Genomic DNA, 18,382 nt, shown 5'->3' on the forward strand with positions numbered 1-18,382 from the left:
AATCCTCACCTAAGGATATTTTTCATTGATTTTTTTTTTTAATAGAGTGGAAGGGATGGGGAGGGTGAAAAGAGGGAGAGAGAGAGACATGTGAGAGAGACACATCCATTGGTGCCTCCCGCCACCCCAATCTGGGCCAGGGATTGAGCCTGCAAACGAGGTACATGTCCTTGACCAGAATTGAACCCCGGACCCTTTAGTCTGCAGGCCTACACCCATCCACTGAGCCAAACCAGCCAGGGCTAGACATGTCAGTTTTAATAGGTCCTACCAGTGGGCTGTACCAGTTGATACATACCTATTTTCTTCACAAAACTCTATAGTCTGCAGACCCTGGTGTTTGAGCTCTGTAGTTTGTGCCATCTGCAGGTTTTCACATGAGGGCTACCATGTACTTGTGGGTCTGATGTGAGTTCTTGGATATGACTTAGAATCACTGGAGGCAAGATGACCCTGAGTGTATTTTCTGTCTCCCCAATCCCACACAGGGTACTTGGTCCTCAAAGAATTGGGGATCAAAGTAGAGAAGTATGTCGCCTCTGAAGTGTGTGAAGAGTCCATCGCCGTTGGAACTGTTAAGCACGAAGGCAATATTAAATATGTGAATGACGTCAGGAACATCACAAAGAAAAATGTGAGGACAGCCCGCACCCTGGGGGCTTTGTAACACCCTCCTCCTCGCCCTGAGCCCCACACAACCTCACAGCCATGCCCAGGGGTGTGGGAAAAGGTAACCTGTGGTCATAGCAGGCAAGCTATCTTGACAGGTTACCTGGAACCCAGGCTGTCTATCCCTCCATCCTTACTCCTATCCTCCTGTGAGACTGTTTTTCTTCCTCAGGTTGAAGAATGGGGTCCCTTTGACTTGGTAATTGGTGGGAGCCCATGCAATGATCTCTCAAATGTGAACCCTGCCAGGAAAGGCCTATATGGTGAGTATCCCTTTGTTTGGTAGCCCTAGAAGACCCTATGTCAACTGAGTGTTGGTCCAGCAGTGCCCTGAGGAGGAGCTCTTTGCTTCTTAACAGCCTTACCTGTCAGCTCTGTCCATGCCACATTGTGAAGCCTCAGTCCCCCAAGATACTTACAAATATTGCACTGCCGATGAAGGGAGTGCAGGGCAACACCCTCAGGTGACCCCTGGGAACCCATTGGTTGCAATGTGGAGGGGTGGTTTTGACCTCAGACAGCTATCTTCTTTTGTGGGCGCAGAGGGCACAGGCCGACTTTTCTTCGAGTTCTACCACCTGCTGAATTACGCACGGCCCAAGGAAGGTGACGATCGGCCCTTCTTCTGGATGTTTGAGAATGTGGTAGCCATGAAGGTTGGCGACAAGAGGGACATCTGTCGGTTCCTGGAGGTGAGGGGACCTAGGGTCAAGACTACATTAGCGGGGAAGGCCCTGCTGGCAATGAGGGTGGGGCATTTCTATGTTGTGAATTATTTTGGAGATTTTAACTGAAGACCTGGCTAGATCCCAGAATCATGGAGTCGAGTTGATTGATTCTCTTTTGTTCAATCTCCTTTGGTTCAAATACTTTTGAGGGGGGGAAAAAATTGATCTCTAAGTTATCCTGAACCTACTGAAGTCGGATGATGAAACAAACCATCACTTTTGGATATCTCATGGGATTTGACTCCGGTTATTACTCTAGAGAGTTTTTTAATCCTTATTCTGAGAATTGCTTCTTTAGGGCACGCAGATAGGTTCATTATCCAATCCTTAATATGAATTAAACATTGTAGTAAATACTTTTTATACACTTACAACGTCCTTTAGTTTTCCCCAAAGCTTTACAGCTTAAGTTCTGTGAGAATGATTATAGAACTGGCTAGTTAGTTCTCTCATGCTGTGTGAACCTGACAGATGGGTGTCAGGGGGCATATGTTGCCAACCCTGCATTCCCACACCAGGGGCTTGATTTGTCAGATTTTTCTTTTGAGCTGTCTTTGTCACTTGTCCATTCCATAATAATCTGGTGCGCCCCAGCCCATACCTTCTCAGAACTTGCAGGTCTGACCTGGTCTCTTTTCCCACCGTTAATATGGGGCACTAGCTGTGCCTCCAGCCAGATTCTTGCTGAAGATTGGTCTGCCCCTTAGCTGGCAGGAATCATGTGTCCTCGATAGCTAAGGAGCAGCCCTGTCACCTGCCCCACTCTGGTTGCTACCTGGATCCTGCCGTGGGCTCCTGGCAGCTAGTTGTTCTTCTGTCTCCCGACAGTGTAATCCAGTGATGATTGATGCCATCAAAGTGTCTGCTGCTCACAGGGCCCGATACTTCTGGGGCAACCTGCCCGGGATGAACAGGTAACACAGGGCTCTGAGTGGGACAGATAACAGCCAAGTGAAATGCATCTAATGGTCTGAGCTCTGACTGGTTTACTCACGTGAGACAGAGCCACCCTGGGCTTCAGACCAATCTCTGGTGTTATAGATTGACATCTGCTAAGATGTAACTACTACCTGGAAACCTCAGGCCAAGATTCCTCAGTCTGCTCCAACTTGTTTCCTGCTCTGCCCAGGGGCCTGGCTCTTACAGTGCGTGTGCTGGAGCAGACAGGCGTCTTCTCCCACTGGAGATGCTCATGCTTTATACCCCACCTCTCCTCATTGCCTGTCCCACTGGGAAATGCAGGAGAGGCTTAGACATGCCCTTCTCCCTCATATGACCAAGCAGGTGGCAGAGCTGAGATGACACCCTGTCATCCTTGGATTTTCTTAGCCAAGAACTTTCCCCAGTTTTTCATTAGTCCATTCATATTACTGAGCTTTAGTTATATTCTATATGTGGTTTCAGGGCTGTGTGGTGTCCTAATTAAGATACAAAACGTGATGGTAATTTGACATCCCAGACTTGCAGATACGTTAAGCTTAAAAAGATTCTCTTTTAGAAGGAAGTGTTGGAAGCATAAATAACTCTGGCATTTTTAGCAAAATGTAGATAGAGGCAAGAAGTTACTGGTGTAGCTTGGAGGATTTCTTCTTGGACATCTTGGCATTTTAAAAAAATTAAAAAATATATTTTTATTGATTTTAGAGAGAAAACATGAGAGAGAAATACTGCTGCATACTCCCCACTGGGGATGGAGCCCAAAACCCAGGCATGTGCCCAACCTGGTACATGGGCCAATGCTCAGCCACTAAGCCATAATGGCCAGGCATCTTGCAATTTTATTTGGGTCGTCACCCAATCAGATGGTGCAGTGCCATCGGAATTTGGAGTGAAGTGGGCTCATTCACTGAACTCTGCTTCCGTAGCAGTCACTGTTGTAGCTGCCAGTTTACTGGTGAACACATCAGATGTAAGTCTTCAGCGTTCACGTGCTAGTGGGGGGTGGGCAGAGAAGACAGTAAATGATTTCAGGGTCATGGCTGGAGGGGGCAGGGCATTGGAAGAGTTGATGGGAAGGCTTCTCATTCCAGCAAGGACCTGAAGTAGGAATGGAGCCATAGTTATTTGAGAGAACATTCTAGGCAAAAGGAAGAGAGTAAGGGCGGAGGAAGGGTTGCAGGTCATTCACAGACCAGGTCAGAGAACAGTGTTCCTCATTTGGTGAGAGGCTGTACGAGGAGGACAGAGAACTCATTAGTATGGGCCAAATTATGTGAGGCCTATGGGTCCACTTAGATTTACTTTGGGGATTCTAAGAAGTTTTAAGCTGACAACTTGTGTCCTAGATTCATGGTAGTTTCTGGTAAAATAGATGATAGTGGGATGAGGGCAGAAATGAAGAGAAACTTGAGATGGTCATGGTCCTTTAGAGGAGCCTGACTAATTATTGATGCCCCAGGAAGTGCCATTCATACACACATTGCACCTTGGGGCGTTGTAATTCCCTCCAGTTCTGTGAAATTTAGCAGGAGGAATTAGATTCAAGATAACATGAGTGTTGGACTTTCAGGACTTGCTGAGGCACTGGATGTGCCGCAATAAAAGATGATAATCAGAGTCAGCAAAGATGCCGCAAAGTTTTCTGTCTGAGCTGTGATAAGAATCAAGCTGTAGCACTATAGCCGGCACTACAGGGTTCTAGAATGATGACTCAAGCACAAACCAGGGGTCACAGACCCAAATCCAGCCTGGAGGTGAAAAACCTTAGAATCAACATAGGTAGGGATGTGCTCTGTCCTTTTCCCCAAGTCCCTCAGCTCCCTTGGATTATAAGAAAAGCTGGGGATGGCAATAGAGTGGCACTGGAAATGTGGAAGGTAAGGTCAAGGAAGATTGATGAACCTAACGGAATGTTTCGTGTGATTCAGTGGCCTCTCTTGTGGGCACTGTTTCCATTCTTATGTCTGTTTTGTTTGTGACCTTGAGGTTCCTTACATGGGAGCTGCCGAGGTATTGATCAAGTGTGGATACAGCGTTCTTGATGGTTTCTGCTCTTGAACTGCTCAACCACTTTGGTTCTAAAGCTCTACCCACTCTGGGCACCCGTTTGCCTTTCTCTGCATTTGCAGGTTTGTTTGATGGTGCGAGGTACAAGGGTAGTTAGTGTTTTTTGAACCACCTCCTGTCCTTCTACCTGCATCCACTGTTAGTCCTTAGACCCTCCTGTGGCGGCATCCCTAGCAGCGAGCCACCGAATCATGGCTTTGCAATGCTCTGTGTAGCAGGTAGACCCACAAAGATCTAATCCAAGCTCCTGAGACACTAGGTCTGGTGTAACTGCTCAGATCATCACTCGGTTAGTAATCGGGCTGGGATCGGACTGGGTCTCCTGACTCTTTCCAGTGTGCGTCCCCATTCCTGCTCTACTCAATGGGAGCCTAATTTGACTGATCTTAAAATTTGAGGTAGAGGATCATTTATTCCTCGACATTGATCTTGCCCCTTAAAGGGGCTAGCGGCTAGCCTGTCCCTGGCTTTGGCACACAGCTTGGTGCTTATGCCAGGATCTTTATCACCATGTATTTATTTACTTGTCGCAGTTCATTGCCAGAGCACATTTTGCAGGCTTAGGCCCTCACTCCCACCTTGGGAGGTGCCTAGCTAAGGCCCATTGACAGATGGTAGAAAGTAATGGGTTTTGGCTGTTCCCAGGCCCGTGATAGCATCAAAGAATGATAAACTCGAGCTGCAGGACTGCTTGGAGTTCAATAGGACAGCAAAGGTAAGATGCGCTCACAAACAGTCTGCGGAAAATGCACTTGGTGACAGTCAAGCGGGACTTGATCTTGGTACCCAGTGTGTTCCTGCCCCTCTCCCCTCACATGTAACTCCTTGGTGCTGGCCTCTTTCCCCACATGATTGTTCTGTCCTGCCTGTCAAGTACAGAGTAGGAGTGGTTCTTAATAAACAATAATCACTATCTGAGAAAAGGCAACTAGACTTTCTAATTTTGAATGCACATGCCATAGAGACACACATAATTTCAGCTGGTCCTCCCAAGAAGTGAGTAATTAATACTTTGCCAAAAGGAATAATTATCTGCTGGCAAGTCCTAGATAATTATATTAAGATGTCCATAAACTTAATTCTTAATGTTTACATCAAGCTAAAATCCTGGTTTGGTTGACCATTCCCTATATAATCTTGGGTGGATTGTTACATTTCGCTTAATGTTGCTTGATCCATAGTTCTCTTGGCACCCATGTGATCTCATTCATGGTCACATTTTTATCTCTTGTTCTCTCTGAGGCTGGTCCTTTCTGTGCATTAACTTCTTGGCGCTTGTGGGAAGCACAAAATGTTCTTGTCCTTCCAACTCTCCTTTTCTTATTCTCTCTGCGAGCCCAGCACTGCCACCTTCTCTCCCCTACCTGCCGCCACCCCCCATCTTCCCTAGGTGCTTCTGAGTCTTGACTCATCCCCAGAACCCTTCATTCCGTGCTCACTGCATGATGTCATTTTGTTCTCCAGTTAAAGAAAGTACAGACAATAACCACCAAGTCGAACTCGATCAGACAGGGGAAAAACCAACTTTTCCCTGTTGTCATGAATGGCAAAGAAGATGTTTTGTGGTGCACTGAGCTAGAAAGGTGAGCGAGGCTGCATGTGGAAAGGGAATGATGCAGGCAGAGAGGAAGGGGAAGAAAAGTGGTCAAGGCCAGCAGCACAAATTAGGCTTGCTTGCCTGCCTTCATTCTACATGGACCCACTGATCTACGTTAGTGGGGCTGGGAGTAATACCTTTTCAGAGTTAGTCCTTATTTCCCGCCGTACATGGCGGAAGGGTGGTGGTGAGGAGGAATCTGACATGAGGTCATTAGACAGCACAGTCTGTGTGTTGGCTGTGCTGCCCTGGCGTCTGCCTGCCTCAACATGCTGGGACTAGGATGTAAGCAACCAGCTAAAGAAAACCCCACCAACATGCCATTGCTCTTTCTCAGAAGATTCCTTCTGCCAAGTTGCTCTTCTATAGCTGATTCCCACTTAGCCACACATCTCTATTTGTTTGGCTAAGTTTGGTAGCTTACCTATTTTGATTCAAAGAACTAACTTTTAAGTTTCAGTTCTCCTATTCTGGTTTCAATTTGTTTTTCTCATTCCTTTTGTTTTTCTTGTTTATTATCTTATTTTTGTTAGAATATTTTTGTTAAAAATGTAAGAAGGGCTATGGATATTCCTCTCTACATTTTGACTGTCTTGAAGGATTTGATATGCAGTATTTTCATTCCTCATATTTCAGTTCTACAACCACTTTTATTCTTTACTAAACAGTAGTTTTCTTAGTACAAAAGTTCTCATTATTAGAAACAAACTGGTCCTGTGGATTATTCTGTACAGTTGATCCCTGAACAACACAAGTTTGAACTACGTGGGTCCATTTATATGCAGATTATTTTCAATAAATACCAGAACATTTTCAGAGATTTGCAACAATTTAAAAAAACATCACAGATGAATCATGTGGTCTAGAAATGTTGAAAAAATTGAGAAAAAGTTAGGTATGCCATAAATGAATAAAATATATGTAGGTACAACATTTATGTTCTGAAGAACCCTGCACCTGACCTCTGGGGGTCAAGAGAGGGGTCATGTGCAAATGAGTAAAGGGAACATAAGTATATTCTTTTCTACAAATTTTAAATTCCAATAAAAATGAAAAGTAAAAATAATAAAATAGTGTCTTCCTAAAATAAAAAAAGAGGGCTCATAGGGTGGGCCCGGACACAGGGCAGAAAGAGTGGCGCCTGGTGCCATCCTGGCCACGGTGAGGATCTCCCGTGGGTACTAAGTAGCTGCAGGTGGCGGTTGTGACTCCTGTCTTTCTACTCTGGTGCCCCCAGGATCTTCGGCTTTCCTGTACACTACACGGATGTGTCCAACATGGGCCGTGGTGCCCGCCAGAAGCTGCTCGGGAGGTCCTGGAGTGTGCCTGTCATCCGACACCTCTTCGCCCCCCTGAAGGACTACTTTGCCTGTGAATAGTCCCCCAGCCACTCTGGGGCACTGGGGTGTTGGGGCAGAGCTGGGACCCAGGAGGTACATCCCAGGCTCTGTCCTTCCTTAGCTCAGCTGTGTGGGGTCACACCATGGATCTTGGGCCACAGCCACCCGACACCCTCCTGGCAGGGGGTGCCCAGGTGCCACCTCCTTGCGCACAATTCAACTTGGCCTCTTAGAACGGCCAAACACGGTGCTCATATTATCTTGTAAAACTTTGAAACTTGAAGTAGTTAGTAAAGATTGCTTTTTTTCCCCTCCCTCCTGGGTTTACCGCTCAGAAACAATAGCTAATGTACCAAAACCACAGTGCTGACATGACTGCTCTCCCATACTCAGGTTAAGGCTGAAAAGTGAACCGAGACAGTTACTGCAATACTTTATTTTTTAAGCGTCTGCAGCAACTTGTTTCCAGGTGTGTACAGTGGTAGACATGTAGCTGAGGGACATTTTAAGGGACCGGGATGCTTTTTTTCTAGGGCAGATTTGGAAATGATGTCTGCCATGCTTGAATTTTACCCAGCATGTTCCCCTCACCTCAGTATAAAGGGCTGGGATGCAATGTTGGGGCCCATTGAGAGTATTGTCCACACTGGTGATAGTTTCAGGGCTATTTTTCCCCTAGACCCAAGGGGAGGAAGGGTCACCCTTAGCTAAATCCCTCCCAGTGACTGCAATAGAACCCTCCAGGCAGCTCAGGAAGGAAGGGGTGGGCTGGGTCATAAGCTGACATATTATATAGGTAGGTATGGCCACTCACTATCTCTTCCCCATGTGAGGAGTGAAAGAGGACCCTTAGGTAAGGACTCCACCCCCCCCCCCCCCACACACAAATGCACCCTCCCTTCATCACAGATACAGGTCCCCCAGATTAGAAGTATGACCCTAACTCCTCAGTCTTTCTCGAAACACAGAAGCAGTGATAGCCAGGGGCAGAAGCACATTCCTCGCATCTAAGAGATTGCAGGGGGAACACTGTAATAAAAGCGTGACCCTCCTTCCAGAGATTTTTAAAGTCCTTTTTTATTCCATGATAATTCTTTTGTAGGGATAACATGAGGTGGACAAGCTGCATTTCAGAAATGCTGTTGTAATGGTTTTTAACACCTTTTACTCTTCTTACTGGTGCTATTTTGTAGGATAAGGAATATTATTGACAGGTTTTGTGGGCGTTTTTTTTAATACATTTTTTAAAACTCAGACTTCTATTTTTTTTTTTTACCATTTTCATAGAAGTTTTTTGTGTGACGGGAGTCACATAACAAGAATGGGGGTAAATTGTGCCTTGTTTCAACAAGTTTTTGTTATTTTTGGGGCTGAAAGATAAAGGACGCCTGTTGTTTACCTTATGTTGGATTAAAATCAGTATTTCTCTATAACTGTCTGGTGTCCTTTGTGTTCTTTTGCAGGCCAGATGGGTGGGATGGGAGGAGAGCCTGGCTCAAGTGCAAAGGTGGGCTGTTGACGTAGGTCAGTCATCCAAAGCACAGTGAATGCAGGCAAGGACTAGGGCTCTGGTCTCCAAACTCCAATGGAGACCCTGACAGGCTTATTCAAGAGATTTCTGGGCCCCACCTTGAGTTTTCGATTCATTGAATGTGTAGTGGAGACTGAGAATTCCATGCCTTTGGGTCAGGGATCACACTGGGCTAGTAAATGGGTTTCTAAATCGTGGCTTCAAAAATAAGTGACTGGAATCTTAAAGGCTTGTTGTCTCCCAGTTCTTTATGCCTCTAGCACCCCTTCAGGGAGGGGACTTGGCAGCCCCAGGGAAAGGACTGGTTGGGAGTGGCCCCTTGATCTAACATAGCTGCCTATGGCTTTAGCTTTTTGGGAGGGGTATGTGCCTGTTGCTCTTCTGAGTTTAACATGGCAACTCCCTTCAGTAGTTCTGTCCTGGGACCACTTAGCCAGGTGTCCCAAGCCCAGAGTGTGCCATAATCCTGGTGTCTCACTGAGGTAGGATAGGAAGAAGCTGGGAAAATTCCTTGGCAAGTGGGATAGGGAAACAGTTCCATGACCAGTTTGCATCCATCTAGTAAATCCTATCTTCCTTAAACCAAGAACACAATGGTTTAAGCCCTGGCCGGATAGCTTTGTTGGTCAGAGTATTGTACTGATATGCTCAGGTTGTGGGTTCAATCCCTGGTGAGGACACATACAAGAATCAACCAATGAATGGATAAGTTGAGGAAAAGATGGATATTTCTCCCTCTAAAAATAAATTTTTAAAAATGTAAAAGTAAATGGTTTACACACTTCTCCCAAATCGATAAATAGTTTAAATCACAGTAATAACAACCTGCCATTTGTGCCAACCACAGGCAAGAACAGATGAAGTTAAGGGAATAAATCTCATTTTGGCATATCAGCATAAAACATGAATATTCTATTGGGAATATGAAAGAGCTTAGCATAGAAGCTAAGCTCCCCTAATACCTCCCCCAAACTCCCAGCCTTTAAAAACCCTCAAAATGAAGCTCCCAGGGTGAGCCTGTGCCCTCGGCGTACCTCACTTACCCCTCAGCATGGGACTCTAAGGGACCCCAGGAGACGCAACCAGGGGAGTAATGGGCAGCGGCTAACCCCCTAAACCTGTCTCCAAAGCCCCCTTTCCTCTGACTTCCCAGTGAGCTAAAGCAGCCCCACCTCAGCTCATTTCTTCCCTATACCTTTTAGGGAACCAAAGCAGCCCAGCTTAGGCTGTCCTGTTCTATGCTAAGCCTTCCTTGTTTCACTGTCCTTGTTTCACCGTTAATAAGTGTACCCTCAAAATCACCTAGACTTGCTCTACCTGGTTTGGCTCAGTGGATAGAGCATGGCCTGTGGACTGAAGGGTCCTACCTGGGTTCTATTCCAGTCAAGGGCACATTCCCAGGTTGCAGGCTCGATCCCCAGTGGGGGACGGCAGCCGATCAATGATTCTCATCATTGATGTTTCTATCTCCCTCTCACTTCCTCTCTGAAATCAGTATTTTTTTTTTTTAAAAAAATCACACTTTTGTTGTGAAATATTTCCTGCATGAATTCAAGAACCCAACACCACCGGCCAGCCCTAGGCAGACCCTCTAAGGGCCAGGTCCCCTTTTGGTAATATCACTCCCTCTAGCCTAGTCAGGGAAAAGGAGTCTACAAAGATTTAAGGGAGAAAGGTGTGTAAATGGGGGATGCCCATGTAGTGTATCAGCTGAGCATTACTTGGACTTGGTATCTCTGAGCCTCTGTTACTTCATATGTAAGATAGATTATAATCCTAGCCACCTCCATGATTGTAGTTGTGTGCCTTCAGATTGAGCTCCTAAGTGATATGGCCCAGGTTTGGAGTGAAGAATGAGAAACCAAATTATGTTTTTAGATGCTGCTGGGCTACAAACAGTGAGTCGCTATGGTGAGACAACTGGCAATTAGTGAGCTGGTTGGCACTCCTCTCTGAGGTGCTGAGACCCCAGGGACCTTAGCTGCCCTGTTAAGCCATCTTGTGTACAGTGCTGCACCAAATGCCAGGACAGGATGAAGCAAAATAAACAGCCCCGGCCTCGAAACGCCAAGAGAGGAGATGGACGAGCCTTCCAGGTGAGGGGCCTTTGATCCTAGCCTGCCTGTGGGGCAGACTAGGGGAGGCCTGTCCTATGGGGGCAGTTCTTTATGAGTTTTCTCAAGATGGCGAGAGTTGGTAACAAGTGATCGCAGGCTCAGTGGCAAGGGGATGAATGTTCCGCACCTGTGGGCCTTTTATGAAGCAATCTTCCAGGGTCTGGCATGTTTCCAGGATCACTGTGGGCAGGTGACGCTTGGACTTTTTGTTTGGTTTTCTTTTTATCTCTAAAAGGTGGGGATCATAAATCCTATCTACTTCCTAGGGCTACTGTGAGCGTTCTTGGGCATGATCTGGGGAAAGTGCTTTGCCTGGTGCCTGGCATGAGCAAGCCCTCACATGCATTGGATGGTATTGTGATATGGCAAGCTATTAACACAGTGTGAATGACTGGGTACCGGAAGTGATGGTAACATGCAACATTTACTAACATATTAATTATTTATTATGTATTAATAATAAAAGTTTAAAAATTAAAGGACAGGGTAATATTCCCCCAGATGTTGCAGAGGAGCTGGGCGGTAGCAACAGCAGCATCTGGTATTGAAGTTGTGTCCATCACCACACCCCACAGGGTTCCCTTGCTCCTTGTTAGGGAGAGTATATGGGTGTGGACAGGATCTTTCTTGGGGATGTAGGGACTGGCCTCTGGACAGCACCAAACAAACAGGGTCTGCCACTGGACCTCAGTTCCTAAGGTTTTCTTGCCAACTGCTACTTCTTGAATGATCCTCTGTTCCCGGCCTGGGTTGGTCCTTGATTCCTCTCTGCAGCCAGGCTGGGTGCCCATTCTAGCTTTATCCCCTCCTGAGTTGTGACCTTAGGTGTTCCTCATAGGCTCTCTGCCTCAGTTTATCCAACTGTAAAACAGTGATAAATGATATCAACCTCTTAAGGCTGATGTGTGAATCAAATGATTCAGCATATGTGAAGTGCATAGAAGAGTGCTGAGCAAATGGCACTGCTTTATTGCTATGCTAGAGAATCCTCCTAGCAACCCTGGAGTGAGGCTGTGATCACCATGATTATAGGTAAGAGAACTGAGACTGCGAACTCCCTTAATAAACCCAAGCCACCCAGCTACTGGAAAAGGAGTTGTGAGGTGGAATCTGTTCTGTGTAGCCAACATCTACTACTATTTCTCCTTGGTCTTACTTGCATCTATTTCTTTATTTTTAATTTTTTTTGTATGTGTAGTTTTATTTTTTGTTTTGCTGGAGCTTGAAATTACTTGCTAACCTTTGCAGCATGGGATGCAATTTGCCTATTTTCCTTTCTTCCTTCCCTACTTTCTTCCAACTTATCTTCCCACCTTCCCTCCAACCTTTCTACCTTCTTTCTTCCTTCTGTTTAATGTTATTGATTTGTTAAATTTATTTTTAAAAATTATTATTGAATTTATTAGGGTGACATTGGTTAATAAAATTATATAGGTTTCATCAGAAAAATACCCATCACCCAAATTCCTCAAGTGTTAACATTTTGACGCATTTGTTTTGTCATCCTCTCTATTATTTTTTTCTGAACAACTTGAGAGTAAGTTGCAGGTCTCTTTACCCTTAAGTCTTTCACTGTGTATTTCCTAAAGACCAGAACATTGTTTTACATAACCACACTACATTTATCACAATCAGGTAATGAATATTCACTCACTTCTTTATCTAGTCTACAGACCTTATTTACATTTTGCCAATTGCTCCAATAATGTCTCTATAGAAGAAGAAAAAATATATAAATAAATAAATATATTTTGACTAGTATCTATTCCAGAATCATACATTGCACTTGGTTATTTTTTACTTTTAAAACTTTTAGTTAGTTGTGAAATATACAAAGAGAACCGTGTACATATAAATCCTGGTGCTTCGGGCCTTATAACCTACCTGTGCTCTCTGAGCTGAGGTTCATCCTAAACTCTCAGCATTGTGTTGTAGGCAGAGGGAACCAGGTGTTAAACGGTGGGGTCAGACCGGACATGGGTTCAGCAACCTTGGTACTTGAGTTCTGTCTAGGAAAGAATTCAGAGCCAAGAGTCCAACTGTAAAAGAACATTTATTTGGTAAGTCACAGAGGTAGAAAAAGTGATTCCTAGAAGAACTGGGCTTAGGAAACAAGTTATAGAGGTAAAGGAAGGGCCCTTGGAGCTTGGGAAGGTAATGGTATCACTCCTGGGGGGTGGGGTGAGGGAAAGGTGCTGGGTCCTCCTTAAGGGTGATCTTAGGGACAGTCCCAGGGGAAAATCTTAATAGAATATTCAGCAGCTTTCTAGGTGTGTCCTTTCAGGGTCTAGGTCTCCACTGATTGATTGGTGGGCACCAGGGCAGGGGGTCATTATCCAATGCAGCTGGTCCTGAGGTCAGCCGTGGGGTCACTGGTCTGGTTTTGTTGCTCTTCTGGGCTTGGAGCTAAAATACAACTGAGGCCTAGTTGTCTCTAGGGAGCAAAGGTCAGGGGGTCCAAACCGCATGACCAGTGATATGCTGGGGAGGAAAGGTCACCCTGGGGGCAAGGTCCCACCTTACATTTGTCCTCTGCTGGGCACCCAGGATTTTCCACCCCGATGACCTTCTGTACCTGGCCCATCATCCTTGCTATGCTCATGTCTGTCTAACTGCCTACCACAATTGCAGAAACAGAGCAGAGGTTGGCACATGCTGTTCTCTGGCTGGAACAGCCTTCTCCCCTATGCCTGACTAGTCCTCTGGTTCTAACCTCTCCCAGGAAGCCTTCTTTGCCCCCATTCCAAAGCAGGATTAGGAGCCATTCCCTAATCTGAGTTCTTCTCTGTGGACAGATGGAAAAATCTATCTCAGCACAAAGCTCTCTGCATTACAATTTATTTTTGTAGTTGTGACCTTTATGAACTAGATGTCCTCAAAGCAGCTGAGACCTCCTAACACCATTTTTGAGTTCAATAAACTTGTAATACATTTAGAAAACTCAGGCCTTGAATTCATAGTTTTCTGTTTGTTTTTGGAGAGGAGACCCACAATTTGTTTCTGTGATAATGAGATTACATATTAAAACAGTTGCTTAAAGATGCCTATTACAGTCTCTAAAGCTATTTCTCCTGGATGGAAATTCTTTTTTTTCTTTTTAGTCTTTGGCCCTTTGTAGTCAAGGCTTAATCTGACCCAGATGACCTTGGCTAGCTCCCCCTCAGGGACAAGAATGTACTGTGAGCATATCACATGCCCCTTTCTCACCTCTCTGGGAGCTGTCTCCTGGGAGGGTAGATGAGTTTGATTTCAGAGGCCCTTGCTCAGAAACCTCCTGTGATGCACTGTTTTCAGAACCAGGTCCAAACTTCTAGTCTAGCACTTGATGCTCTTCTTGACTTGGCTTTCTCCACTGATTTCATCCAGCACACTAATGTCCTGTCCTCCATCCAAAATAGCCTTCAGGTAATGCTGACAACAATTGACATTAATTGAATATTGACATTAATCAAAAGGGACTCAGAAATCCCTAACATTTATTGAGCACATACTAGTGTGCTAGGAGTGTCAAGAACTTTACATATCTCATTTAATTCTAATTCCTAGCAGAGTCAGGATTTGAACCCATAGGTCAATGCTCCACCACTGAGCACGCTGTTGGTGGTTTTGCTATTTATGACATTCACTTAGCTTGTTGGAAACTTAACATCCTCATGTATAAAATGAGGGTAACACTTTTCTTTTTAAACATTTTTTAAAAATTGATTTCAGCCCTAACCGGTTTGGCTCAGTGGATAGAGCGTCAGCCTGCGGACTCAAGGGTCCCAGGTTCGGTTCCGGCCAAGGGCATGTACCTTGGTTGTGGGCACATCCCCAGTGGGGAGTGTGCAGGAGGCAGCTGATCGATGTTTCTCTCTCATTGTTGTTTCTAACTCTCTATCCCTCTCCCTTCCTCTCTGTAAAAAATCAATAAAATACATTTAAAAAAATTGATTTCAGAGAGGGAGAGGGAAAGAGAGATAGAAATATCAATGATGAGACAGAATCATTGATTGGCTGCCTCCTGAATGCTCCACTTGGGGATGGAGCTCACAACCTGGGCAAATGTCCTGACTGGGAATTGAACTGTGACTTCCTGATTCATAGGTCAACTGACGCTCAACCACTGAGCCATGTTGCCCAGGCAAGGGTAATACATTTTGATATGAAGCACGAGTGATTGAGTAAAGATACTCCTAAATGCGTTCGAATATCTTTTTTTAAATTTTTTTTAATATATATTTTTAAAACATTTTTTAAATATATTTTTATTGATTTCAGAGGGGAAGGGAGAGGGAGAGAGATAGACACATCAATGCTGAGAGAGAATCATTGATCAGCTGCCTCCTGCACACCACACCCCACATTGGGGATTGAGCCCGCAACCTGGGCATGTGCCCTTGGCAGGAATCAAACCTGGGACCCTTCAGTCCAGAGGCCGACACTCTGTTCACTGAGCCAAACCAGCCAGGGCTTAAAAATACATTTTATTAATTTTTTACAGAGAGGAAGGGAGAGGGATAGAGAGTTAGAAACATCGATCAACTGCCTCCTGCACACCCCCTACTAAAGATATGCCCGCAACCGGAATTGAACCTGGGACCCTTCAGTCTGCAGGCCGACACTCTATCCATTGAGCTAAAACGGTTAGGGCGCGTTTGAATATCTTTACTCGATTATCCATGCTTCCTGTCAATTCACTATAATGCTAATGTTACTAATATTTTTTTAATATATTTTTATTGATTTCAGAGAGGAAGGGAGAGAGAGAGAGAAACATCCACGATGAGAGAGAATCATGGATTGGCTGCCTCCTGGACTCCCCCTACTGGGGATCCAGCCCGCAACCTGGGCATGTGCCCTTGACTTGAATCGAACCAGGGACCCTTCAGTCTGCAGGCTGATGCTCTATCCACTGTGCCACACCATCCAGGGCTAATCTACTTATATAAAAACCCTGGGTGTAACATCTCGACCCGAGGCACGACCAACCGGAAGGAAGTCAGTCCTGCAGGGGTTGTCTTTGAAACGGCTGCGCCCTCCCCCAGCTGTTTCCTGGAGGGCGACGTGTCAGGCAGGAACCTGCCCTCAGGGCGAGGTTTCAGGCAGGAACCTGCCCTCAGAGCAGAGCGTGGAAGTACTGAGTCCTGGGTTGCCTTGTCAAGGGCTGCGCCCTCCCCAAGCTGTTTCCCGCGCCCAGCAGCAGTCAGTCCTGGGTTGCTGAGGCGGAGGCCACAGTGTGGTAGAACTCTGCGTCTGGCCCAACAGGGGGCGTGGCCGGTCTTCAAACCAGACCCTGACAGTAGGGAGAAGGCAGCCCCATCCTTCACAGAATCTGCTGTTGGATAGCTTGCTGTCAGTGGCCTGCCAGCCAGGAACCCCATTCACCTGCACCCCGGACCCTGACAGGAGGAAGGAGGGAGCCCCATTCCTCATGGAATCGACACGTGGCCAGCTTGCTGTCAGGGGCCTGCCAGCTAGGAATCCTATTCACCTGCATATCTGTATAAAGTTTTAATACATTATATTAGAGGTCATGGTGATACTGTTTTACCCACTGCGTCTACAGGAATTGCTGCAAATTTACTTCTCGGTGGAAGCACCTTTCATTTGCAATATAAATTACCGATTCCATTCAATGAAACTTCAATTTCTAGACTCAATATAAACAGTGAAGTTGCTAAAACTATAAAAAAGGCCCAACTTCTCATTATTGATGAATGCACCATGGCATCCAGTCATGCTATAAATGCAATAGACAGATTACTAAGAGAAATTATGAGTCTGAATGTTGTATCTGGTGGGAAAGTTCTCCTTCTTGGAGGGGATTTTTGACAATGTCTCAGTATTGTACCGCATGCTATGCGATCGGCCATAGTACAAATGAGTTTAAAGTACTGCAATGTTTGGGGATGTTTCAGAAAGTTGTCTCTTACAACAAATATGAGATCAGAGGATTCCGCTTATAGTGGATGGTTAGTAAAACTTGGAGATGGGCAAACTTGATAGCAGTTTTCATTTAGGAATGGATATTATTGAAATCTCCTGTGAAATGATTTGTAATGGATCTATTATTGAAGCTACCTTTGGAAATACTATATCTATAGATAATATTAAAAATATATCTAAAATGTGTAATTATTTGTCCAAAAATGAGCATGTTCAAAAATTAAATGAAGAAATTCTGGATATACTCGATGGAGATTTTCACACATATTTGAGTGATGATTCCATTGATTCCACAGATGATGCTGAAAAGGAAAATTTTCCCATCGAATTTCTTAATAGTATTATTCCTTTGGGAATGCCATGTCATAAATTAAAATTAAAAGTGGGTGCAATCATCATGCTATTGAGAAATCTCAATAGTAAATGGGGTCTTTGTAATGGTACCAGATTTATTATAAAAAAATTACGACCTAACATTATGGAAGGTGAAGTACTAACAGGATCTGCAGAGGGAGAGGTTGTTCTGATTCCAAGTGTTAATTTGTCCCCATCTGACACTGGCCTCCCATTTAAATTGATTCGATGACAGTTTCCCGTGATGCCAGCATTTGCAATGACTATTAATAAATCACAAGGACAAACTCTAGACAGAGTAGGCATATTCCTACCTGAACCTGTTTTCGCACATGGTCAGTTATATGTTGCTTTCTCTGGAGTTTGAAGAGCATGTGACGTTACAGTTAAAGTTCTAAATACTTCATCACAAGGGAAATTAGTCAAGCACTCTGAAAGTGTTTTCACTCTTAATGTGGTGTACAGGGAGATATTAGAATAAGTTTAATCACTTTATCAGTCATTGTTTACATCACTGTCGTTTTTATATCATGTTTTTGTTGTTTTCATATCATGTTTTTGTCATTTTTATATCATGTCTCTGTTGTTATATCCTTTTGTTACTGTTTTTTATTAATACATTTATATATTATTTTCATATACATTTTACTAATTTCCTTTCATCTCTCACACTTCTATTATAGAGAAAGGGCAAATAGCAATATTAAAATATCTCTGCTAATTAATTCCCTTTTAAAAAAATATATTTTATTGATTTTTTACAGAGAGGAAGGGAGAGGGATAAAGAGTTAGAAACATCGATGAGAGAGAAACATCGATCAGCTGCCTCCTGCACACTTTCCACTAGAGATGTGCCCGCAACCAAGGTACATGCCCTTGACCGAAATCGAACTCGGGACCCTTGAGTCTGCAGGCCGATGCTCTATCCACTGAGCCAACCCGGTCAGGGCAATTAATTCCCTTTTAATGTGCACGAATTTCGTGCACCGGGCTACTAGTGTCCTGATAGTGCTGTAATCATTTGGGTACAGGGCTCTTGCTATATCCTCCTTGCTTGCCCTTTCCTTCCTTAACGCTTTGCCAGGTTACATCTAATCCATTAGGGCAAAGAT

At 44.7% G+C, this 18,382-nt stretch overlaps 1 protein-coding gene across 7 annotated transcripts in view; it reads left to right on the plus strand.

The window, feature by feature from the left end:
- The window catches only part of DNMT3B (DNA methyltransferase 3 beta), a 33,653-nt gene extending 24,880 nt beyond the window's left edge, over nt 1–8,773 (plus strand). For 5 of the 7 annotated variants that reach the window (XM_023754368.1, XM_023754370.1, XM_023754365.1 and 2 more), the window contains 7 exons: nt 489–634; nt 842–932; nt 1,213–1,361; nt 2,226–2,311; nt 5,049–5,118; nt 5,868–5,986; nt 7,238–8,773. In XM_023754368.1, the coding sequence (XP_023610136.1) occupies nt 489–634; nt 842–932; nt 1,213–1,361; nt 2,226–2,311; nt 5,049–5,118; nt 5,868–5,986; nt 7,238–7,379 (803 nt within the window). In that variant the 3' untranslated portion in view covers nt 7,380–8,773. The remainder of the gene's footprint in view (nt 1–488; nt 635–841; nt 933–1,212; nt 1,362–2,225; nt 2,312–5,048; nt 5,119–5,867; nt 5,987–7,237) is intronic. The other 2 variants (XM_023754371.1, XM_023754372.1) reach the window with 1 other exon arrangement.
- The last annotated feature ends 9,609 nt before the right edge of the window (nt 8,774–18,382 follow it).

The sequence above is a fragment of the Myotis lucifugus genome, unplaced genomic scaffold (assembly GCF_000147115.1).
Source record: "Myotis lucifugus unplaced genomic scaffold, Myoluc2.0 scaffold_60, whole genome shotgun sequence".
Taxonomy (NCBI): Eukaryota; Metazoa; Chordata; class Mammalia; order Chiroptera; family Vespertilionidae; genus Myotis; species Myotis lucifugus.